General features: G+C 42.1%; 1 protein-coding gene across 1 annotated transcript in view; it reads right to left on the bottom strand.

Moving 5' to 3' along the window:
- The window catches only part of LOC111949998 (cadherin-like and PC-esterase domain-containing protein 1), a 125086-nt gene that overhangs the window by 70239 nt on the left and 38058 nt on the right, over window positions 1–16789 (bottom strand). Inside the window, 7 exon segments of the mRNA XM_070434313.1 lie at window positions 2496–2498; window positions 2821–2891; window positions 4139–4293; window positions 6051–6155; window positions 6306–6470; window positions 8390–8465; window positions 8563–8693. Of these exon segments, the coding sequence (XP_070290414.1) occupies window positions 2496–2498; window positions 2821–2891; window positions 4139–4293; window positions 6051–6155; window positions 6306–6470; window positions 8390–8465; window positions 8563–8693 (706 nt within the window).

The raw sequence follows: 16789 nt of genomic DNA, 5'->3' as shown, positions 1-16789 counted from the left end.
TGTAGTTTGTTCTGTCTGTCTGTCTGTCTGCGTCTGTCTGTCTGTCTGTCTGTCTGTCTGTCGTCGTCTCGTCTTGTCTGTCTGTGTCTGTCTGTCTGTCTGTCTGTCTGTCTGCTTCTGTCTGTCTGAGGTCAATCCTCTGACCCCAGTGCTACTGAGTCTAATGGGCTAATCAGGGATTGGCTGCTGAGATCAAAGCTACGGACATAGAAACAGAGTTCTACAATCACACAGAGTAAAACTCAGAATGACATGGAAATATGCCCTGACCAAAACACTGGACTGAAAAACACACATTCCCAGAATTCAGATGGTATAACTCACTTACGTCTATATTATAGACCTGAAGACTGGGCAGGTGTAAGCAATAAGGACAAGATCCATTTAACCTGTGAAAGGGCTTGTTGGAGATCTAACTATATGACTGCTAACACTACCATCTCACCGAATGTGACCCAGCTAGCATTTGAAACCCAGCTTGTGACTCACAGGGTGAAAGGTCATGGCTGGGAGGGTCTCACCTAGGTCCTCTGTGCTCATCCAGGTGTATGTGACAGGCGGCTGATTGCTCAGGGCGGAGGCGTAGGGTCACCACGTCAAAGGACCTCAGCACGGTAGTCCTTCACCCAGAGACTGAAGGGGGCTGAGTGGGTTAGCAAGGGGATCTGTGTACAGTTGCCTGAGGTGGGGGTCACACACGCTCTGATACACACCACAGGGAGAGAGAGAGAATGATATATACATAAAAAAGCTTGCATACGTCACACCGTGTCCCGCTGTATTTTTCATATTCAGAATACTGTTACACATTTAACCATCATAAGGAGCATCAAAGAACAAAGATGGTTATCTTAAAACATGCATGCTCAGTGTGTGTGTGTTGTGTGGGTGTGTTGTGTGTGTGTGTGTGGTGTGTTGTGGTTGTGTGGGTTTGGGTGTGATTGTGTGTGTGTGTGTGTGTGTCCATTCAAAGAGGATTAAAGATAAAGACATTCACACCAACACACACACTATGTAATGGGAGGAATGTTCATAACAAAGTCCACACGTGTTGAGCACAAGCCCAGAGAATGCTCTCTTCCTGTGGAGGCAATTGACTCTGGTGTGTGCCAACCTCAAGCAGTTTGCAGATGCAGGGGGCACAGTGGGACCACCTACCCACCCTCCCTTGCCCGAAGCACCGCCACAACGCGTAATATTTTACCTTGAACACTGCAGCAGAAGCCAACTCCTCTGCCGTCCGCGTGAGGCTACAACACATCGAGTTTCRCAGGGAAGCTGTGAACCCAGCTGTAGCCTATTGCATGATTGTGTTTATGAGTCGGTTATTAAAGAATGTGAAACAATGTTGTGTATGTTAACTATTGCATGKTTGTGTTCATGAGGTGTATGTTTACTGCTTTTCATTAAATCATGTATAGCTAAAATATTGCTATGGCCTAAAGTAAACGTTGTTCATATGGGCAGAATATTGTAGCCTAGGCCTACATAAATTCGTTAATATGGGTATATAAAGTGTGGCGCCTTGAACGCGCCTCAGCTACAGCATTTGTTTGTCTGAAAGGGTACACTATGGCTTTTTWAATGCCGTCACGAAACCTTCTCTGAACGGGCATTTAACTTGTCCGTAAAGGAATGCGGCTTCTGAAGCGGGGCTAAAATCCATCACTAGGGCAACCAAAACTGTCAATGAAATTATCTCGAGCTACCTGTAAACAGCCTGCCTGTAGACCACTCACTCCRAAAAAGTACTTTGAAGTTCGTTAAATACAATYACTTTTAGTAGAAAGAAYACACATCTACCATACCATAAAAAACAACAAGAAACAGCACATCAATCAGCAACGTTTATTGTTGTCAGGGAAACAATASCGAACATTCTATGCCCGAGCAGAATTTGACTGTCTGAAAAGGTACAMATGCTTCTTTTTTTATTGTCTGATCAACCGGTTACTATAAAGGCGTCATATGTATGYAAATCGTTCGGTTAACTTGGAGTTAACGCCGTCAGTGAGGGTAATGCGCCCTCGGCATRCGAAAGCATCATATTCCGTGCACTTCCCGAAGGACTTATTTGCGGTCTGTCGTTCCAATCTGTTGGTGTAGCTTTCATGCGCCAGGATATTTTTCCAKYCACAGAGGATAKATTCGGGTTCCATTGCTTGTTCTGCTCCTCTGAGAATAATGAATAATGAGGGTAGCAGTGCAAGAMAATTTTAAYCAGAATATMTGGATTATTTGCATAAGAAWGARTTGCAATTCGATTGCTGGACTATCATAGCCATCCATTCAGTATGTTTTAAGTTGAAATGTCGGCCTTTTACGAGATACATTTTTTCTGCATTAAATTATTCATATTATTTTTTATAACTGATCAAAATMAGGTATGCTATAACSTACAYCATTCTGCTCATATGAACACATTTATTTTAGGCCATATAAATAAAAGCTATGCATGATGTAATGGCAAGTATCAAACAGAAACATTGTTTCACATTCTTTAATAAAAGACTCAAACAGAAATAGGCTATATAGCTGGCTTCACAGTTTCCCTGCCAAATAGGCCTATAAGGAAACTAGACGTATATCGACAATGTTGAGTGAGCGAGAGGGTCTGTGCTAAGTGTAGTACCTTCCACAAACAGTTTTGCTCTACAAAAAGACACGTAAGCCTCCCAGTGTGGAGCTCTGGTGAACTCAGAGCGTCACACTTCAAACCATTGAGATATACAGCATTCTAATTCCAATCCATTTCTATGCATCCTGTTGGTGAGGTGCTCCASAGCCAGCCAATTAGCCGACACCTGAGCAGCGCCTCACCTCTGTCTCCAGGGAGGTCCTGGGAGCCTGAGTGTTGGTCCCACCCGGTCTGTGTCTCTGCTTCATTGGTCCTATGAGAAACATGGAAGACTGTCATTATTTAGAAAAAAAATGTCCCATTGGAACAGGGAATAATGGGAACATCCACTCAGTCATTCTGAGGACTTTCCTTGCAATAAAAAAAACAAGAGTGATGACAGACTTTAAGCCCTCTAATAAACTGACCTTTTTTATAAGTCTCTCAATCACATTCACAGTTTCACCACAAAACCAAAACTGCAACAAATTTCATTAAATAATGGATTAGTAAAAACAAACATATGGGTGATCACACGCACGCACACACACACACACACACACACACACACACAACACACCACAACACACACACACACACACACCACACACACACACACACACACACACACACACACACACACCACACACACACACACACACACACACACTTTCCTGCCGCGTCAACACTCCAATTGGTTCCTAGAGCTACCAAGAGTCCAGAGGTGATATCAACAATTGTTATAGACCGTCACCCAATCAAAGTAAATATACTGGCTGTTCTCCAGATATTCCCTCCTTTTCTCTAGCCTGATAAACTCTCCCTTTTCTTCTCCTCCACACCAGTTTCCTCCACTTCCACATCCACACACCTGTTCCCCTTCCACTCCTCTTCCAAACCCTTCCATCACCAACCCTTCCTCTACCCCTTACCATCCCTATTCGCCACTACCTCCCTCTCTTCCTCCCATCATCCTCATCATTCCGCCTGGTTCCTGCCGTGAGTGTGTACATGCTCCTGCTCCGTTCTCAGCCCCAGAAGTCCACCCAGCCCGAGGCAGAGGAGGCTGTGTTTCTGAGTGCCACAGCCCAGCTCCGTGCCACAGCCCTGGGAAGGATGGGAGCCAGATGGGGCCCGCCAGTGGAGCCAGTACCCAGCAAGAAGGATTTAACCTAATTCTGTTCCAGTTTGAGTGGATTGGGCCTGAAGCTCCTCTCTCCTGCTACAGCCAGACTAACGTACATGTTGCCAGGGCCTTAATGAAGGATGCTTAGGAGAGGTTGGGAACGAAAACATCCTTAAATTCAGCCAAGTTTATTCCCCCAAGACCAGTCATTTGTTCTGTTTTTTTGTTTGGTCTATCCTTTCCAAATATATAGAGAGTAAGACAACACCAAGGGGATTGAGCAAGGTAACAGAACCTCATGTGAACTGATTGACGTGTGTGTCGGGTGTGTGTGTGTGTGTGTGTGTGTGTGTGTGTGTGTGTGTGTATGTGTGTGCGTGCACGCTTGTGCTCACCTGTAAGTCTGGTTCCTTTGCTCTGTATAATGAGAACAGACTCTGTCCAACAATGCTGAGAAATGCAGCCCACTCCCAGACTCCTCCGCTCTAGGGAACGATCGAAAGAGAAAGTCCTGGATAGGAGAGCGCTGCGGAGAAGCTGCGGGATAAAGCTGGATATAGACAGGTTTTCAATTACTGGAAATACAGACACTCTAAATAACATGATTACAATCTGGAATCACTGCAAGTGTTCTGTAACATTGATTACATTATGCTTCAGAATGAATCTGATTATACTCTATACAGTGCATTTGTAAGTAGTCAGACCCCTTCCCCTTATCCACATTTTGTTACGTTACAGGCTTATTCCAAAATGGATTAAATATTTGTTTTACCTCCTCAATCTATATAGAATACCCCATAATGACAAAGCGAAAACAAGTTTTTAGAAATGTTTGCAACTGTATTCCACATAAAAAACAGAAATACTTTATGAACATAAGTATTCAACCCTTTGCTATGAGACTCGAAATTGAGCTCAGGTGCATCCTGTTTCAATTGATCATCCTTGAGATGTTTCTACAACTTGATTGGAGTCCACCTGTGGTAAATTATATTGATTGGACATGATCTGGAAAGGCACACACCTGTCTATATAAGGTCCCACAGTTAACAGTGCATGTCAGAGCAAAAAAAGAAAGCCATGAGGTCGAAGGAATTGTCCGTAGAGCTACGAGACAGGATTGTGTCGAGGCACAGATCTGGGGAAGGGTACCAAAAAATGTGGTAGGTCCCCAAGAACACRGTGTTCTCAATCATTCTTAAATAGAAGAAGTTTGGAACAACCAAGACTCTTCCTAGAGCTGGCCACCCGGCCAAACTGAGCAATCAGGGGAGAAGGGCCTTGGTCAGTGAGGTGACCAAGAACCCAATGGTCACTCTGACAGAACTCCAGAGTTCTTCTGTGGAGATGGGAGAACCTTCCAGAAGGACAACCATCTCTGTAGCACTCCACCAATCAAGCCTTTATCGTAAAGTGGCCATACGGAAGCCACTCCTCAGTTAAAGGCACATGACAGCCCACTTGGAGTTTGCCAAAAGGCACCTAAAGGACTCTCAGACCATGAGAAACAGGATTCTCTGATGTGATAAAACCAAGATTCAACTCTTTGGACTGAATGTCAAGCGTTACATCTGGAGAAAACCAGGTATCGCTCATCACCTGGCCAATACCATCCCTACGGTGAAGCATGGTGGTGGCAGCATCATGCTGTGGGGAAGTTTTTCAGCGGCAGGGACTGGGAGACTAGTCAGGATCGAGGGAAATATGAATGGATCAAAGTACAGAGAGAACCTTGATGAAAACCTGCTCCAGAGCGCTCAGGACCTCAGACTCGGGCAAAGGTTCACCTTCCAACAGAACAACGACCCTAAGCACACAGCCAAGACAACGCAGGAGTGGCTTCGGGACAAGTTTCTGAATGTCCTTGAGTGGCCCAGCCAGAGTCCGGATTTGAACCCGATCGAACATCTCTGGAGACCTGAAAATAGCTGTGCAGTGACGCTCCCCATCCAACCTGACAGAGCTTGAGTGGATCTGCAGAGAAGAATGCGAGAAACTACCCAAATCCAGGTGTGCCAAGCTTGTAGCATCATACCCAATAAGACTCAAGGCTGTCATTGCTGCCAAAGGTGCTTCAACAAAGTACTGAGTAAAGGGTCTGAATACTTACGTAAATGTGATATTTCAGTTTTGATTTTTAATACATTTGCAAAAATGTCTAAAAACCTGTTTTTGCATTGTCATTATGGGGTATTGTGTGTAGATTGATTAGGCTGTAACGTAACAAAAATGTGGAAAAAGTCAAGGGGTCTGAATACTTTCCGAATGCACTGTAACAGAGAGTAATGTGGAATAGAGGTTTACCAGTTCAAATGGCCCCGGTGTCCTCAGCTGACGGACGAACTGGAGTAGGAGGAGAGTCTGGTGTTCTGGTAGACAGAGACCGTCTGTCCCCCCACAGCCACCATACTGACCAGAAACACACAAAACAAATTGTGAAGATCAGTGGAATTATGATACCCATACAAATTTCCCTCTGAAATTGTCATGTTAAAAGGAGTCCATCGTCGTTGCCCTCATAGATTGAGTGATTTATTAAGTTAAACAGTTGTTTAGTACCCTCTGTCCATCGTCTGTCTCGGTGTGTGAAGGGCTCTTCAGACTGGCCTGTCCACTGTGTGCTGGGAGCAGGAAGAGAAGAGCATCTTCCAGGATGAACTCTTTTGTGATCTGTCCGTCAAACCCGGGGTCCCTCAGCCCATCAAAGTGCAGGTCAGTTTCAGCCTTTCAGACAGGGATTATGGGAAAATTTTAGCAATGGCTTTCATTAAGGGACTGTACTGAGAGTAAGCATGTTCTGCCACCTAGTGGATATATGAGTTATCTTAATACCTTCGGAAACGTATGAATGGGTGCCAACACAATGACCTGATCCCTTCCCTCTACCCTGACTCACACTTAGAGGTCTGAACGTATTGGAGAGGTGTAAGCAATGAGGGGAATTCAAGGAAGGAATTGGTCACATTGAACCTTAAGAGACATGTTGGTTTCCCTAAGATGAGTACATGGAACAGGCTAWACAGCCTACAGAAGGAAACATCATCATGTTTATTAGTGGCTCGGGTTATAGGAGTGGAACCAATGGACACCATGTTTGGAATCTGGAAAAAGGGGAAGGCATCTCTGGGTCAAACCAATTAAAATACTTCAAGGGAGYCCCTTTAAGTGAAATGGCTTTTATAACTGCGACTAGTTGTATCACTCAGCAGTGTGCATGCATGGGTATGTGCGTGTGTGAGTGCACATGTGTGTTTGTATGCAACCCACATGTATGCAGCACAACAGCTAAAATACTGACTCTCTCTTCTCTGCTCAACTCGGAAGTTACACTACATGACCAAACGTATGTGGACACCTGCTTGTCGAACATCTCATTCCAAAATCATGGGCATTAATATCTAGTTGGTCCTCCCTTTGCTGCTATAACATCCTCCACTCTTCTGGGAAGGCTTTCCACTAGATGTTGGTACATTGCTTCCATTCAGCTACAAGAGGTCTAGTGAGGTCGGGCACTGATGTTGGACGATTAGGTCTGGCTCGCAGTCTGCGTTCCAATTCATCCCAAAGGTGTTCGATGGGGTTGAGGTCAGGGCTCTGTGCAGGCCAGTCAAGTTCTTCCACACCGATCTCAACAAACCATTTCTGTATGGATATCGCTTTGTGCACATTGTCATGCTGAAACAGGAAAGGGCCTTCCCCAAACTGTTGCCACAAAGTTGGAATCCCAGAATCGTCTAGAATGTCATTGTATATTGTAGTATTAAGATTTCACTTCACTGGAACTAAGGGGCCTAGCCCGACCCATGAAAAACAGCCCCAGACCATTATTCCTCCTCCACCAAACTTTACAGTTGGCACTATGCATTGGGGCATGTAYCGTTCTCCTGGCATCCACCAAACTCAGATTAGTCTGTCGGACTGCCAGATGGTGAAGCATGATTCATCACTCCACAGAACGCGTTTCCGCCGCTTTACACCACCCAGCCGACGCTTGTCATTCCGCATGGTAAACTTAGGCTTGTGTGCGGCTGCTCGGTCGCACATTGGAAAAACAATTAATGAAGCTCCRGACYAACAGTTATTGTGCTGACGTTGCTTCCAGTGGCAGTTTTGAACTCAGTAGTGTTGCAAACGAGGGCAGACGTTTTTTACGCACTATGCGCTTCACCACTCGGCAGTCCCGTTCTGTGAAGTTGTGTGGCCTACCACTTCGCGGCTGAGCCATTGTTGCTCCTAAAAGTTTCCACTTCTACAATAACAGCACATACAGTGGACCGGGGCAGCTCTAGCGGGGCAGAAATTTGACAAACTGAATTGTTGGAAAGGTGGCATCCTATGACGGTGCCACGTTGAAAGTCACTGAGCTCTTCAGTAAGGCCATTCTACTGCCAATGTTTGTCTACGGAGATTGCATGACTGTGTGCTCGATTTTATACACCTGTCAGCAAAAGATGTGACTGAAATAGCCAAATCCACTCATTTGAAGGGCTGTCCACATACCTTTGGATATATAGTGCATGTTGACATGTTTGAATGTTGCAATCTCACAGTCTTATGGCACCACCTAGTGACTGCTCTAAAACAGCATCAGTAGAGACCGGCTACAGTAGTAATGTGCCGACCAAGCAAGCACCCCCTCTTACCTTCACTATGATAGGCAGAAGGGAACCACTGAATTGAAGAGTGAATGTCATCAGCTGGAAACACAGGAGACACCACCTACGGGAGAAACAGTCACACAGAATAGTGACAAATCAGAACGATGTACAAAGATGAATAATTGAACAGTTGTGAGGTTGATCCAATGAAGGCTAACCTTTGCCGAGAGCTAGGCTCCTCATTGGTCAATGCTGCCACCCTCAACACCTGACCTATGACCTCCTTCACATGGTCCAAGGCCTCATGGGATGCATCAGGACCCAGCTGCTGCAGAAGAAAGGGCTTGAYCTGAGAAGAGAAGGAGAAAGCGAGAGTAAAAAAAAAGAAAAACAGAAAGAAAGAGAGCAAATGGGATAGAGAGAGGGGGAGGATAAAGAGAGAAAAGTTGTCAGTGTTAAAAAAAAGTCTGAAGAAGTTCAAGTCTGTACCCAGCAGAGTTGGATAGAGTCCAATTTAATTATAACACCTCAGTATCAGTCAAATAAATAACTGATTCGCGCTCGTATGGAGAGATTCCATGTCATATTTAAAAGGAATTGATCACATGCTACGCACTGCTGCGGCAAAATAAACACTTGATACTCTGTTCCAACAGGTGGCAGTAATAGTCCACATTCGCTAATCCACAACCCCAGTTTTGATATGACAGATGAAAACTCCAACCACTCTCTCAATCCCATCAATATTACATCTAATAGATCTAATCTAGTTAGATTACATTTCATCTGACAGACACAGATTTCATTTGAGATAATCCCAATAAGGCACCAGTGAGTGACGGTTGGACAGGGTTGGGAATCAGGCATTACTGTGCTCAAATCCGAAGCATGTGGCGTGTTTGGCTGGTCCACAGCAACACGGTGATTTTGCAACTTCGTTCACTGGCCCGGCAAGCTTTCAGAAATTAAAATGTATTGAAACACCATTTTAACAGTATTATAATTGTCTTTGATTTGTCTAGAAATAATATCTGATAATGGCTGCGATCGTACTATTCAGGAATGTATATATTTTCGTCATTTTTCTCAGACAGTCTTAGACAAATATCATTTTCCATCACATCATTAAACATCCATTTAGCTTGAAAATGAAATAACATACAATTATTTTTACAACACATTTCTCATACATTTGTACATCAACTTGCATTGAACATTATTTTAAGTGCTTTTTAAGGTTTTCCTAAAATGAATAATTCAACGCAACGKCTGAATGTATAAACTTGCCTTTGTGACATCTGGAAAGATTTATTTATCATWAAAAAAWAAGATATTTCCACCCAACCTTTTTGTGYGATGATGATAACAACCATATGATTTCCCTATCTAAAAACAAATCAATCAATGTAAATTATACACAATATCCTAATTTACCTAAAAATATGGGTGTGGTGGAAATGACATCTACGTAAAAAGAACAACTTATGAAAACAATATTTTATTGCAAACATTTTGAACAACAACCATTGTGGAACATTTAATGAATTTAATAAAAAGTAAGATTCCAAAAGTGGGCAGCGCTCAGTAGTAGGCCAGTGTTTTTGAGAGATAAGCCCAGACTGCAGAGTGGTCATCCGCATAGAAGAGCTCAGTGAGCAACGTGAAACTGTATCATTTGTGGTACGTCCAACACAGGTGTGGAGGGTCACCTGCATGTAAGAATCACCAAAGTGAACTGCCTGGATTTCACTGGTATATTTACACAGGTAGTTCTCTCAGTGGRACAACTTTGGTTTTAGAAGTGGGGTGGAAATAATTATAACAATTTGTTTTATCCTGTTGGATAAACACTCCAAACAGCCTACCCGACCGCTCGGAGGTGTCTGCATGGTCCTAAAGCACACCGTTGCCTTATTTTGTATCACATTCAAATTATAAAACTGGAGGGGACAAATATGCAATTTCAGAATGTGAGAGGGACACTTCCCCCGTCCCCAGTGAAAGTTGCGCCCCTAAGTTCTCCGCAAAGTCAATATGCACGACGATCTCCTTTTTCCTCAGATTCTCTTTCAATTCTCTCAGTTTGGAGTATTGGTGTCGAAAGTTGTACATGTGTTTCCCCAACTTCTCTTTCAATCCTTTGGAGAAGTCCTCCAGTAGAATCTGCAGTGTGCCACATACCTTTTCTTATACTGTCAAATGTACAGTGAACTTCTCCATGTTTCCCTCTTCAGCTTTGTTTTTCCACTCAAACCACCATGTCTGCTCACCAGCATCAAAGTCAGATGTTTTAAGCTCTTTGGCTTGGCAAAGGGAGCACTCTGTACATGCACTCTTTCTTCAGGTTCTCACAGCACAAAGACTCAATAAGGTTCTCATTGTTGCTGCAGCTGATCACTTTGTGATGCTGTAGTTTGTCCACCATGGACTGGAGGTTGGCGTGGGTTTTGCAGAGACATGTGTCCCTATCCTGGACTGTTGGCTTGACAACCCAAAAATACGTATTTTAAAGAATTCATAGTAGGACATTTTAATCTCTGAAAATTCCGTCTTAAACTTCTGATAAAGGTTCTGAATTGTGCCATTCAAGAAGCGCTTCTGTTTTTTCTTCTTGTTCCTCGTTAGTGTGTCCTTTTTCCCTGTAGTTGCTCTGCYGTTGTCATCACGTTCATAGAATCTAGTGATTTTCTCTTCTGTGGCTGTGCTAATTATGTTACACTGGGTTTTCCTGGAGTATTGAAGACTTGTTGGCCTGTTTTCATTTGCCCTCAATGCTTTTGCTGAAAATCCAAATTCTCTGTTTGCAGCTTTGACCAGGCCATACTTTCTCAGGATGTTGCCTCTGAGCATTTTTGAAGCCACTTGTTTGTCCTTGGCACTGTGCATTTAAAAAATAACAATTTTGCTTTAACTCTGCAATGATGGCATTTTAAACAATAAAATCCTTCTCAAGTTCTTCGGAGTTACCTTAATTTTCTGTTTTGTCTTTGGGGAATCTTATCTATCCATTTTCTTCATCAGTTGATCATACCTTTTTTTTGTATTTCTCAGTTTTCCCGTTATGCTTTATCAGGTTTGACATTTGTTTTTGAGCGACCTCTTCCAAACTTTTTCCTTCCAGCAAGTATTAGACTTCTCATTCCTGTTGCAGATGATGAGGAAGGGGTATCAGGGTGTGCATCAGGACAGGTAAGTTAGGGGCAGGTATGATGGCCTCATGTTCRGGTTGCAAGTCATCTGGTGACTAAGGTGTTGTGTTGCCTGATGGGTAGGTCTCCATTGCAACTGTTCTCTTTAAAGTCTGTCTTCTATTCTGTTGGTTGCATTTCCATTGCCATCTCTTGCTTCTTTGTTCTCGCTTTGTAAGCTCAGAGATAGATATCACTTCTCCCTTCTCTTTTTTCTTCCAGTATCTCTCCCTGTCTTTTTGCAGATGTTCCTGGTGTCGTATAGGATCATTTTTTATTTTGTTTCTATGTCTGTGACCTCTGTGCTGTTTTATGTGGCATCTTCTAAAAACAAAGAAAAATACTACTTAAGTTTTCCAATAGTGCACACATTGGAGCATTTTCTAGACTAAAGCAATTTAGAACATGATTAAATAAGCATAAAGTAAAAAGTAATAACATAATGGATTTTTGTCATTTCCACCACTTCCTGTCATTTCCATCACAGGTAAGGTTGTGATGGAAATGACTGTGATGGAAATGACGCTTCTGCTGTTTTTGGAGAAACATTTGACTGCTTAGCATGCTTTGGCKAGTATTATAGCTAGCATATGGTTTACACTAAATAKATCAAATATATTTGAAAAATCAAAATTCCACCACAAATTAAAMAKATTTTWGCCTGTTTGGAAATGACTGACAATAAAAATATTRTCTACACAACCTAGATTTTTCTTCAACTTCTGGACATCACATCTGGAACAACTGTCCTCTGCAGATATGTGATTCCGTTTCACAATACGTTTCCATGGTAACTAAGCTAACATTCTCTTGACAACTTTATTAATGAGGAATTAGCCATCGAGTGTGAAAACTGATACCACTACCAAAGGACAGGTAATTTTTGTTGTAATAACAACTATAAAGCGGCATACTCACAATAATATTGAAATAGATTTATTAATTGACCACGAATGTGCTAGTCTATTAATGTTTTCTCATAGAAAAACATAGTAGAGCTCAAAAGTCTGGTCAGGGACAAGGGCAAAACAGTGAAATTGAGGTATAAAATGCATCTGAAAAGTAGCTAAAATACTTGATAGAGGGTGTTTAAAAAAATATTGGGGTGATTGTAGTGTGAACTTCACATATAAAGAATAAAAACATAATTTTTTTATAAAATCCCCCAAATTGACCTGAGGACATAGAAGCTGTCCATATACACTGAACACCTGCATTAATAGTGGCCTTTTAAAGGGGACTGTGAGTCCCCGGAGACAACAACATCATAATGGCAGTAGGATCAGGATGTTCAGAGCTCCAGATATTTGGCATGGTTTTGGTCATCTGGTGACAGCTAGTGTGAGTTTTAGAGACACGTAGGAGATGTCAACGAGAGCGTTAACTAGTCAGAAGAGATATGAGATTGGATAAGAGTCGATAGTTGATTGGTATACAGAGTGAGAAAGTTGGGTTATTTGGAAAGGAACACTACGGTGTACTGTGTTTCTGCCGGGGAGAGACCGTGTTTGGCAGTGTTTTGTGTGTGTGTGTGTGGTGTGTTGTGTGTGTGTGTGTGTGTGTGTGTGTGTGTGTGTTGTGTGTGTGTGTTGTGTGTGTGTGTGTGTGTGTGTGTGTGTGTGTGTGTGTGTGTGTGTGTGTGTGTGTGTGTGTGTGTTGTGTTGTGTGGTGTTGTGTGTGTTCTGCACATGCTCCAATATTTTAGCATTGTTTACGACAAAGAAGCACAAAAACAACACTAGCCTGAACGTAACTTTAAGAATACTGGAGAAAATAATAGCAAAAACATTATGTTCCTAAAGCTATATTCAATCTATCCATTATCTGCATGTGCAGTCAGAGTGTATCACTTGGCCTGTTTGCAGCACAGTGTGAATTGAAAGCCCTAAGCTCATTTACGGAGTATGCCTAGGAACGCACTTAGCCGCTACCACACAACCCTCCACTACACAGCTGTAAACAGCCTAATCAACATCACATGGAGAAAATACGCAGCTCAAACATTCTGGAGACAAAAGAGTTTTCTAAGAGGCTAGCTCAAGACTGTACTGTTTATGTAGCCTCCAGCTTTATCAAGAACTCAGAGCTAATTCAATAAATAGGTTATATATATTATCCCTATTTTATTGAATATAGCCTACCAACACTAAACCCGTTAAAGTTTGGGTCACTTACAAAATGTCTTGTTTTTAAGAAAAGTAACCATTAACATTACATTGATCAGAAATACAGTGTAGACATTGTAAATATGCATTGTAGCAGGAATGGCAGATATTTAATGGAATATCTACATAGGAGTCATTAATAGTACCCGCAAAACCACCAGTCTCAATGTCAACATTGAGGAGCGCGATCCGGGATGCTGGCTTCTAGGCAGGTTCTCTGTCCAGTGTCTGTGTTTTTTGCCATCTTAATTTTATTTTATTGCCAGTCTGAGACATGGCTTTTTCTTTGCACTCTGGCCTAGAAAGCCAGCACTCTGGAAGTCGCCTCTTCACTGTCGACGTTGAGACTGGTGTTTGCCAGTACTATTTAATGAAGCTGCCAGTTGCAGATACTTGTGAGGTCGTCGTTTTCTCAAAATAGACACTAATGTACTTGTCCTCCTTGCTCAGTTGTGACCGGCGGCCTCCACTCCTCTTTCTATCTGGTTAGAGCCAGTTGCGCTGTTCTGTGAAGGGAGTAGCACACAGTGTTGTGCGAGATTTACAGTTTCTAGCATGGAATAGCCTTAATTTCTCAGAACAAGAATAGACTGACGAGTTTCAGAAGAAGGCTTCTTTGTTTTCTGGCCATTTCTGAGACTGTAATTGAACCACAAATCTGATGCTCCAGATACTCATTAGTCTAAAAAAAAGCCAGTTTTCTATTGCTTCTTTAATCAGGACAGCAGCTTTCAACTGTGCTAAAGAATTGCAAAAGGGTTTCTAATGATCAATCAGCCTTTTAAAATGATAAACTTGGACTAGCTAACACAACGTGCCATTGGAACACAGTAAGTGATGGTTCTGATATGGACCTCTGTACGCTTATGTAGGTGTTCCATAAAAAATCTCGCGTTTCCAGCTACCAATCGTCATTTACAAAATTAACAATGTCTACACTGTACTTCTGATCAATTTGATGTTAATTTTAATGGACAAAAAATTGGCTTTTCTTTCAAAAACAGGACATTTCTAAGTGAGCCAAACTTAACATATAGTATATATATATATACTATAGTATATATATATATACTATTATATATAGTATATATCAGTAGCCAGCTTCAAAAGTTTTGGACACACCCTACTCATTCAAAGGGTTTATTCGTTTATTTTTACTATTTTCCTACGAATTGAGTAGAATAACTAGTGAAGCCCTCAAAACTATGAAATAACACATATGAATCATGGTAGTAACAAGGAAAGTGTTAACCACAAATCAAATATATTTCATATTTTAATTCTTCCAAAGTAGCTCACACTTTGCTTGATGACTGCTCGGCCACACTGTCTTGGCATTCTCTCAATCACTTCATGAGGAATGCTTTTCTCCAGCAGTCTTGAAGGAGTTTCCCAATATGCCTGAGCACTTGCTTGGTCGCTTTTGTTCCTTTTCACCCTCTGCGGTCGCAACTCCTCCCAAACATCTCAATTGCGTTGAGGTCGGGTGATTGTGGAGGCGCTGGTCATCCTGTGACAGCACTTCCAGTCACTCTCCTTGGTCACCATATGGGCCCGTACCACAGGCCTGGAGGTTGGTTTGGTCTGCGTTTCTGTTAAAAACAAATGATATTCCCACTAAGGGCAAACCAGAATGGGATGGCGTATCGCTGCAAGAAGGCTGTGGGTAGCCAACTGCCTGGTTAAGTGTGCTGTGAATTCTAATAAATCCACGACAGTGGTCACCAGAGCAAAGCACCCCCCACAATACACATCTCCCTCCTCCTAGTTGCTTCATGGTGGGAACCACAAGGGGGAGATCATCCGTTCACCTACTCTCGCGTCTCACCAAGACATGGCGGTTGAACAAAAATCTCAATTGGACTCCATCAGACGCAAAGGAATATTTCCACAGGTCTAATGTCCATTCTTCGTGTTTTTCTTGGTCAAGCAAGTCTCTCTTCTTATTGATGTCGCTTTTAGTAGTGGTTTTTTTTGCAGCAATTCAACCCATGAAGGCTCTGATTCTTCCTCTGAACAGTTGATGTGGAATGTGGTCCTGTTACTTTGAACTCTGTGAAGACATTTATTTGGGGCTGCTATCACAGAGGTTAATCTGGGTCCATCCCTGTGGCGGTCCTCATGAGAGCCAGTTTCATCATAGTGCTTGATGGTTTTTGCGACTGTACTTGAAGAAACTTTCAAAGTTCTTGAAATTTTCCGGATTGACTGACATTCATGTCTTAAAGTAATGATGGACTGTCATTTCTCTTTGCTTATTTGAGCTGTTCATGCCATAATATGGACTTGGTCTTTTACCAAATAGGGCTATCTTCAGTATACCACCCCTACCTTGTCACAACACAACTGAGMAGCTCAAATGCATTAAAAAAATCCATAATTAAACTTTTAACAAGGCACGCCTTGTTAATCGAAAAGCATTCCAGGTGACTACCTCATGAAGCTGGTTGAGAGAATGCCAAGAGTGTGCCAAGCTGTCATCAAGGTAAAATGTGGCTACTTTGAAGAATCTCAAATATAAAATATATTTTGATTTGTTAACACTTTTTTGGTGACTACGGTACATGATTCCATATGTGTTGTTTCATAGTTTTGATGTCTTCACTATTATTCTAGCAGTAAAAATAAAGAAAATCTCTGGAATGTGTAAGTGTGTCCAAACTTTTGACTGGTACTATATATATATAGTACCACCTTATATATATATATATATAGTTGAAAAGCGAGCTTTAATGACTCCAACCTAAGTGTATGTATACTTCCAACTTCAACTGTGTATGTGTGTGTGTGTGTGTGTGTGGGTATATATATATATACACACACACACACACACACACACACACATACACAGTTGAAGTTGGAAGTATACATACACTTAGGTTGGAGTCATTAAAGCTCGCTTTTCAACCACTTCACAAATGTCTTGTTAAAGCTCGCTTTTCAACCACTTCACAAATGTCTTGTTAGTTTGTGCAAACTATAATTTGTGCATGACAAGTAATTTTTTCAACAATTGTTTACAGACAGATTATTTCACTTAATCACAAATCCAGTGGGTCAGAAGTTTACATACACTAAGTTGACTGTGCCTT

This window comes from Salvelinus sp. IW2-2015, linkage group LG3 (genome assembly GCF_002910315.2).
Source record: "Salvelinus sp. IW2-2015 linkage group LG3, ASM291031v2, whole genome shotgun sequence".
NCBI classification, from domain to species: Eukaryota; Metazoa; Chordata; class Actinopteri; order Salmoniformes; family Salmonidae; genus Salvelinus; species Salvelinus sp. IW2-2015.
Note: the sequence above shows the minus strand (reverse complement) of the source record. Positions and strands in the feature narration are given on the sequence as shown.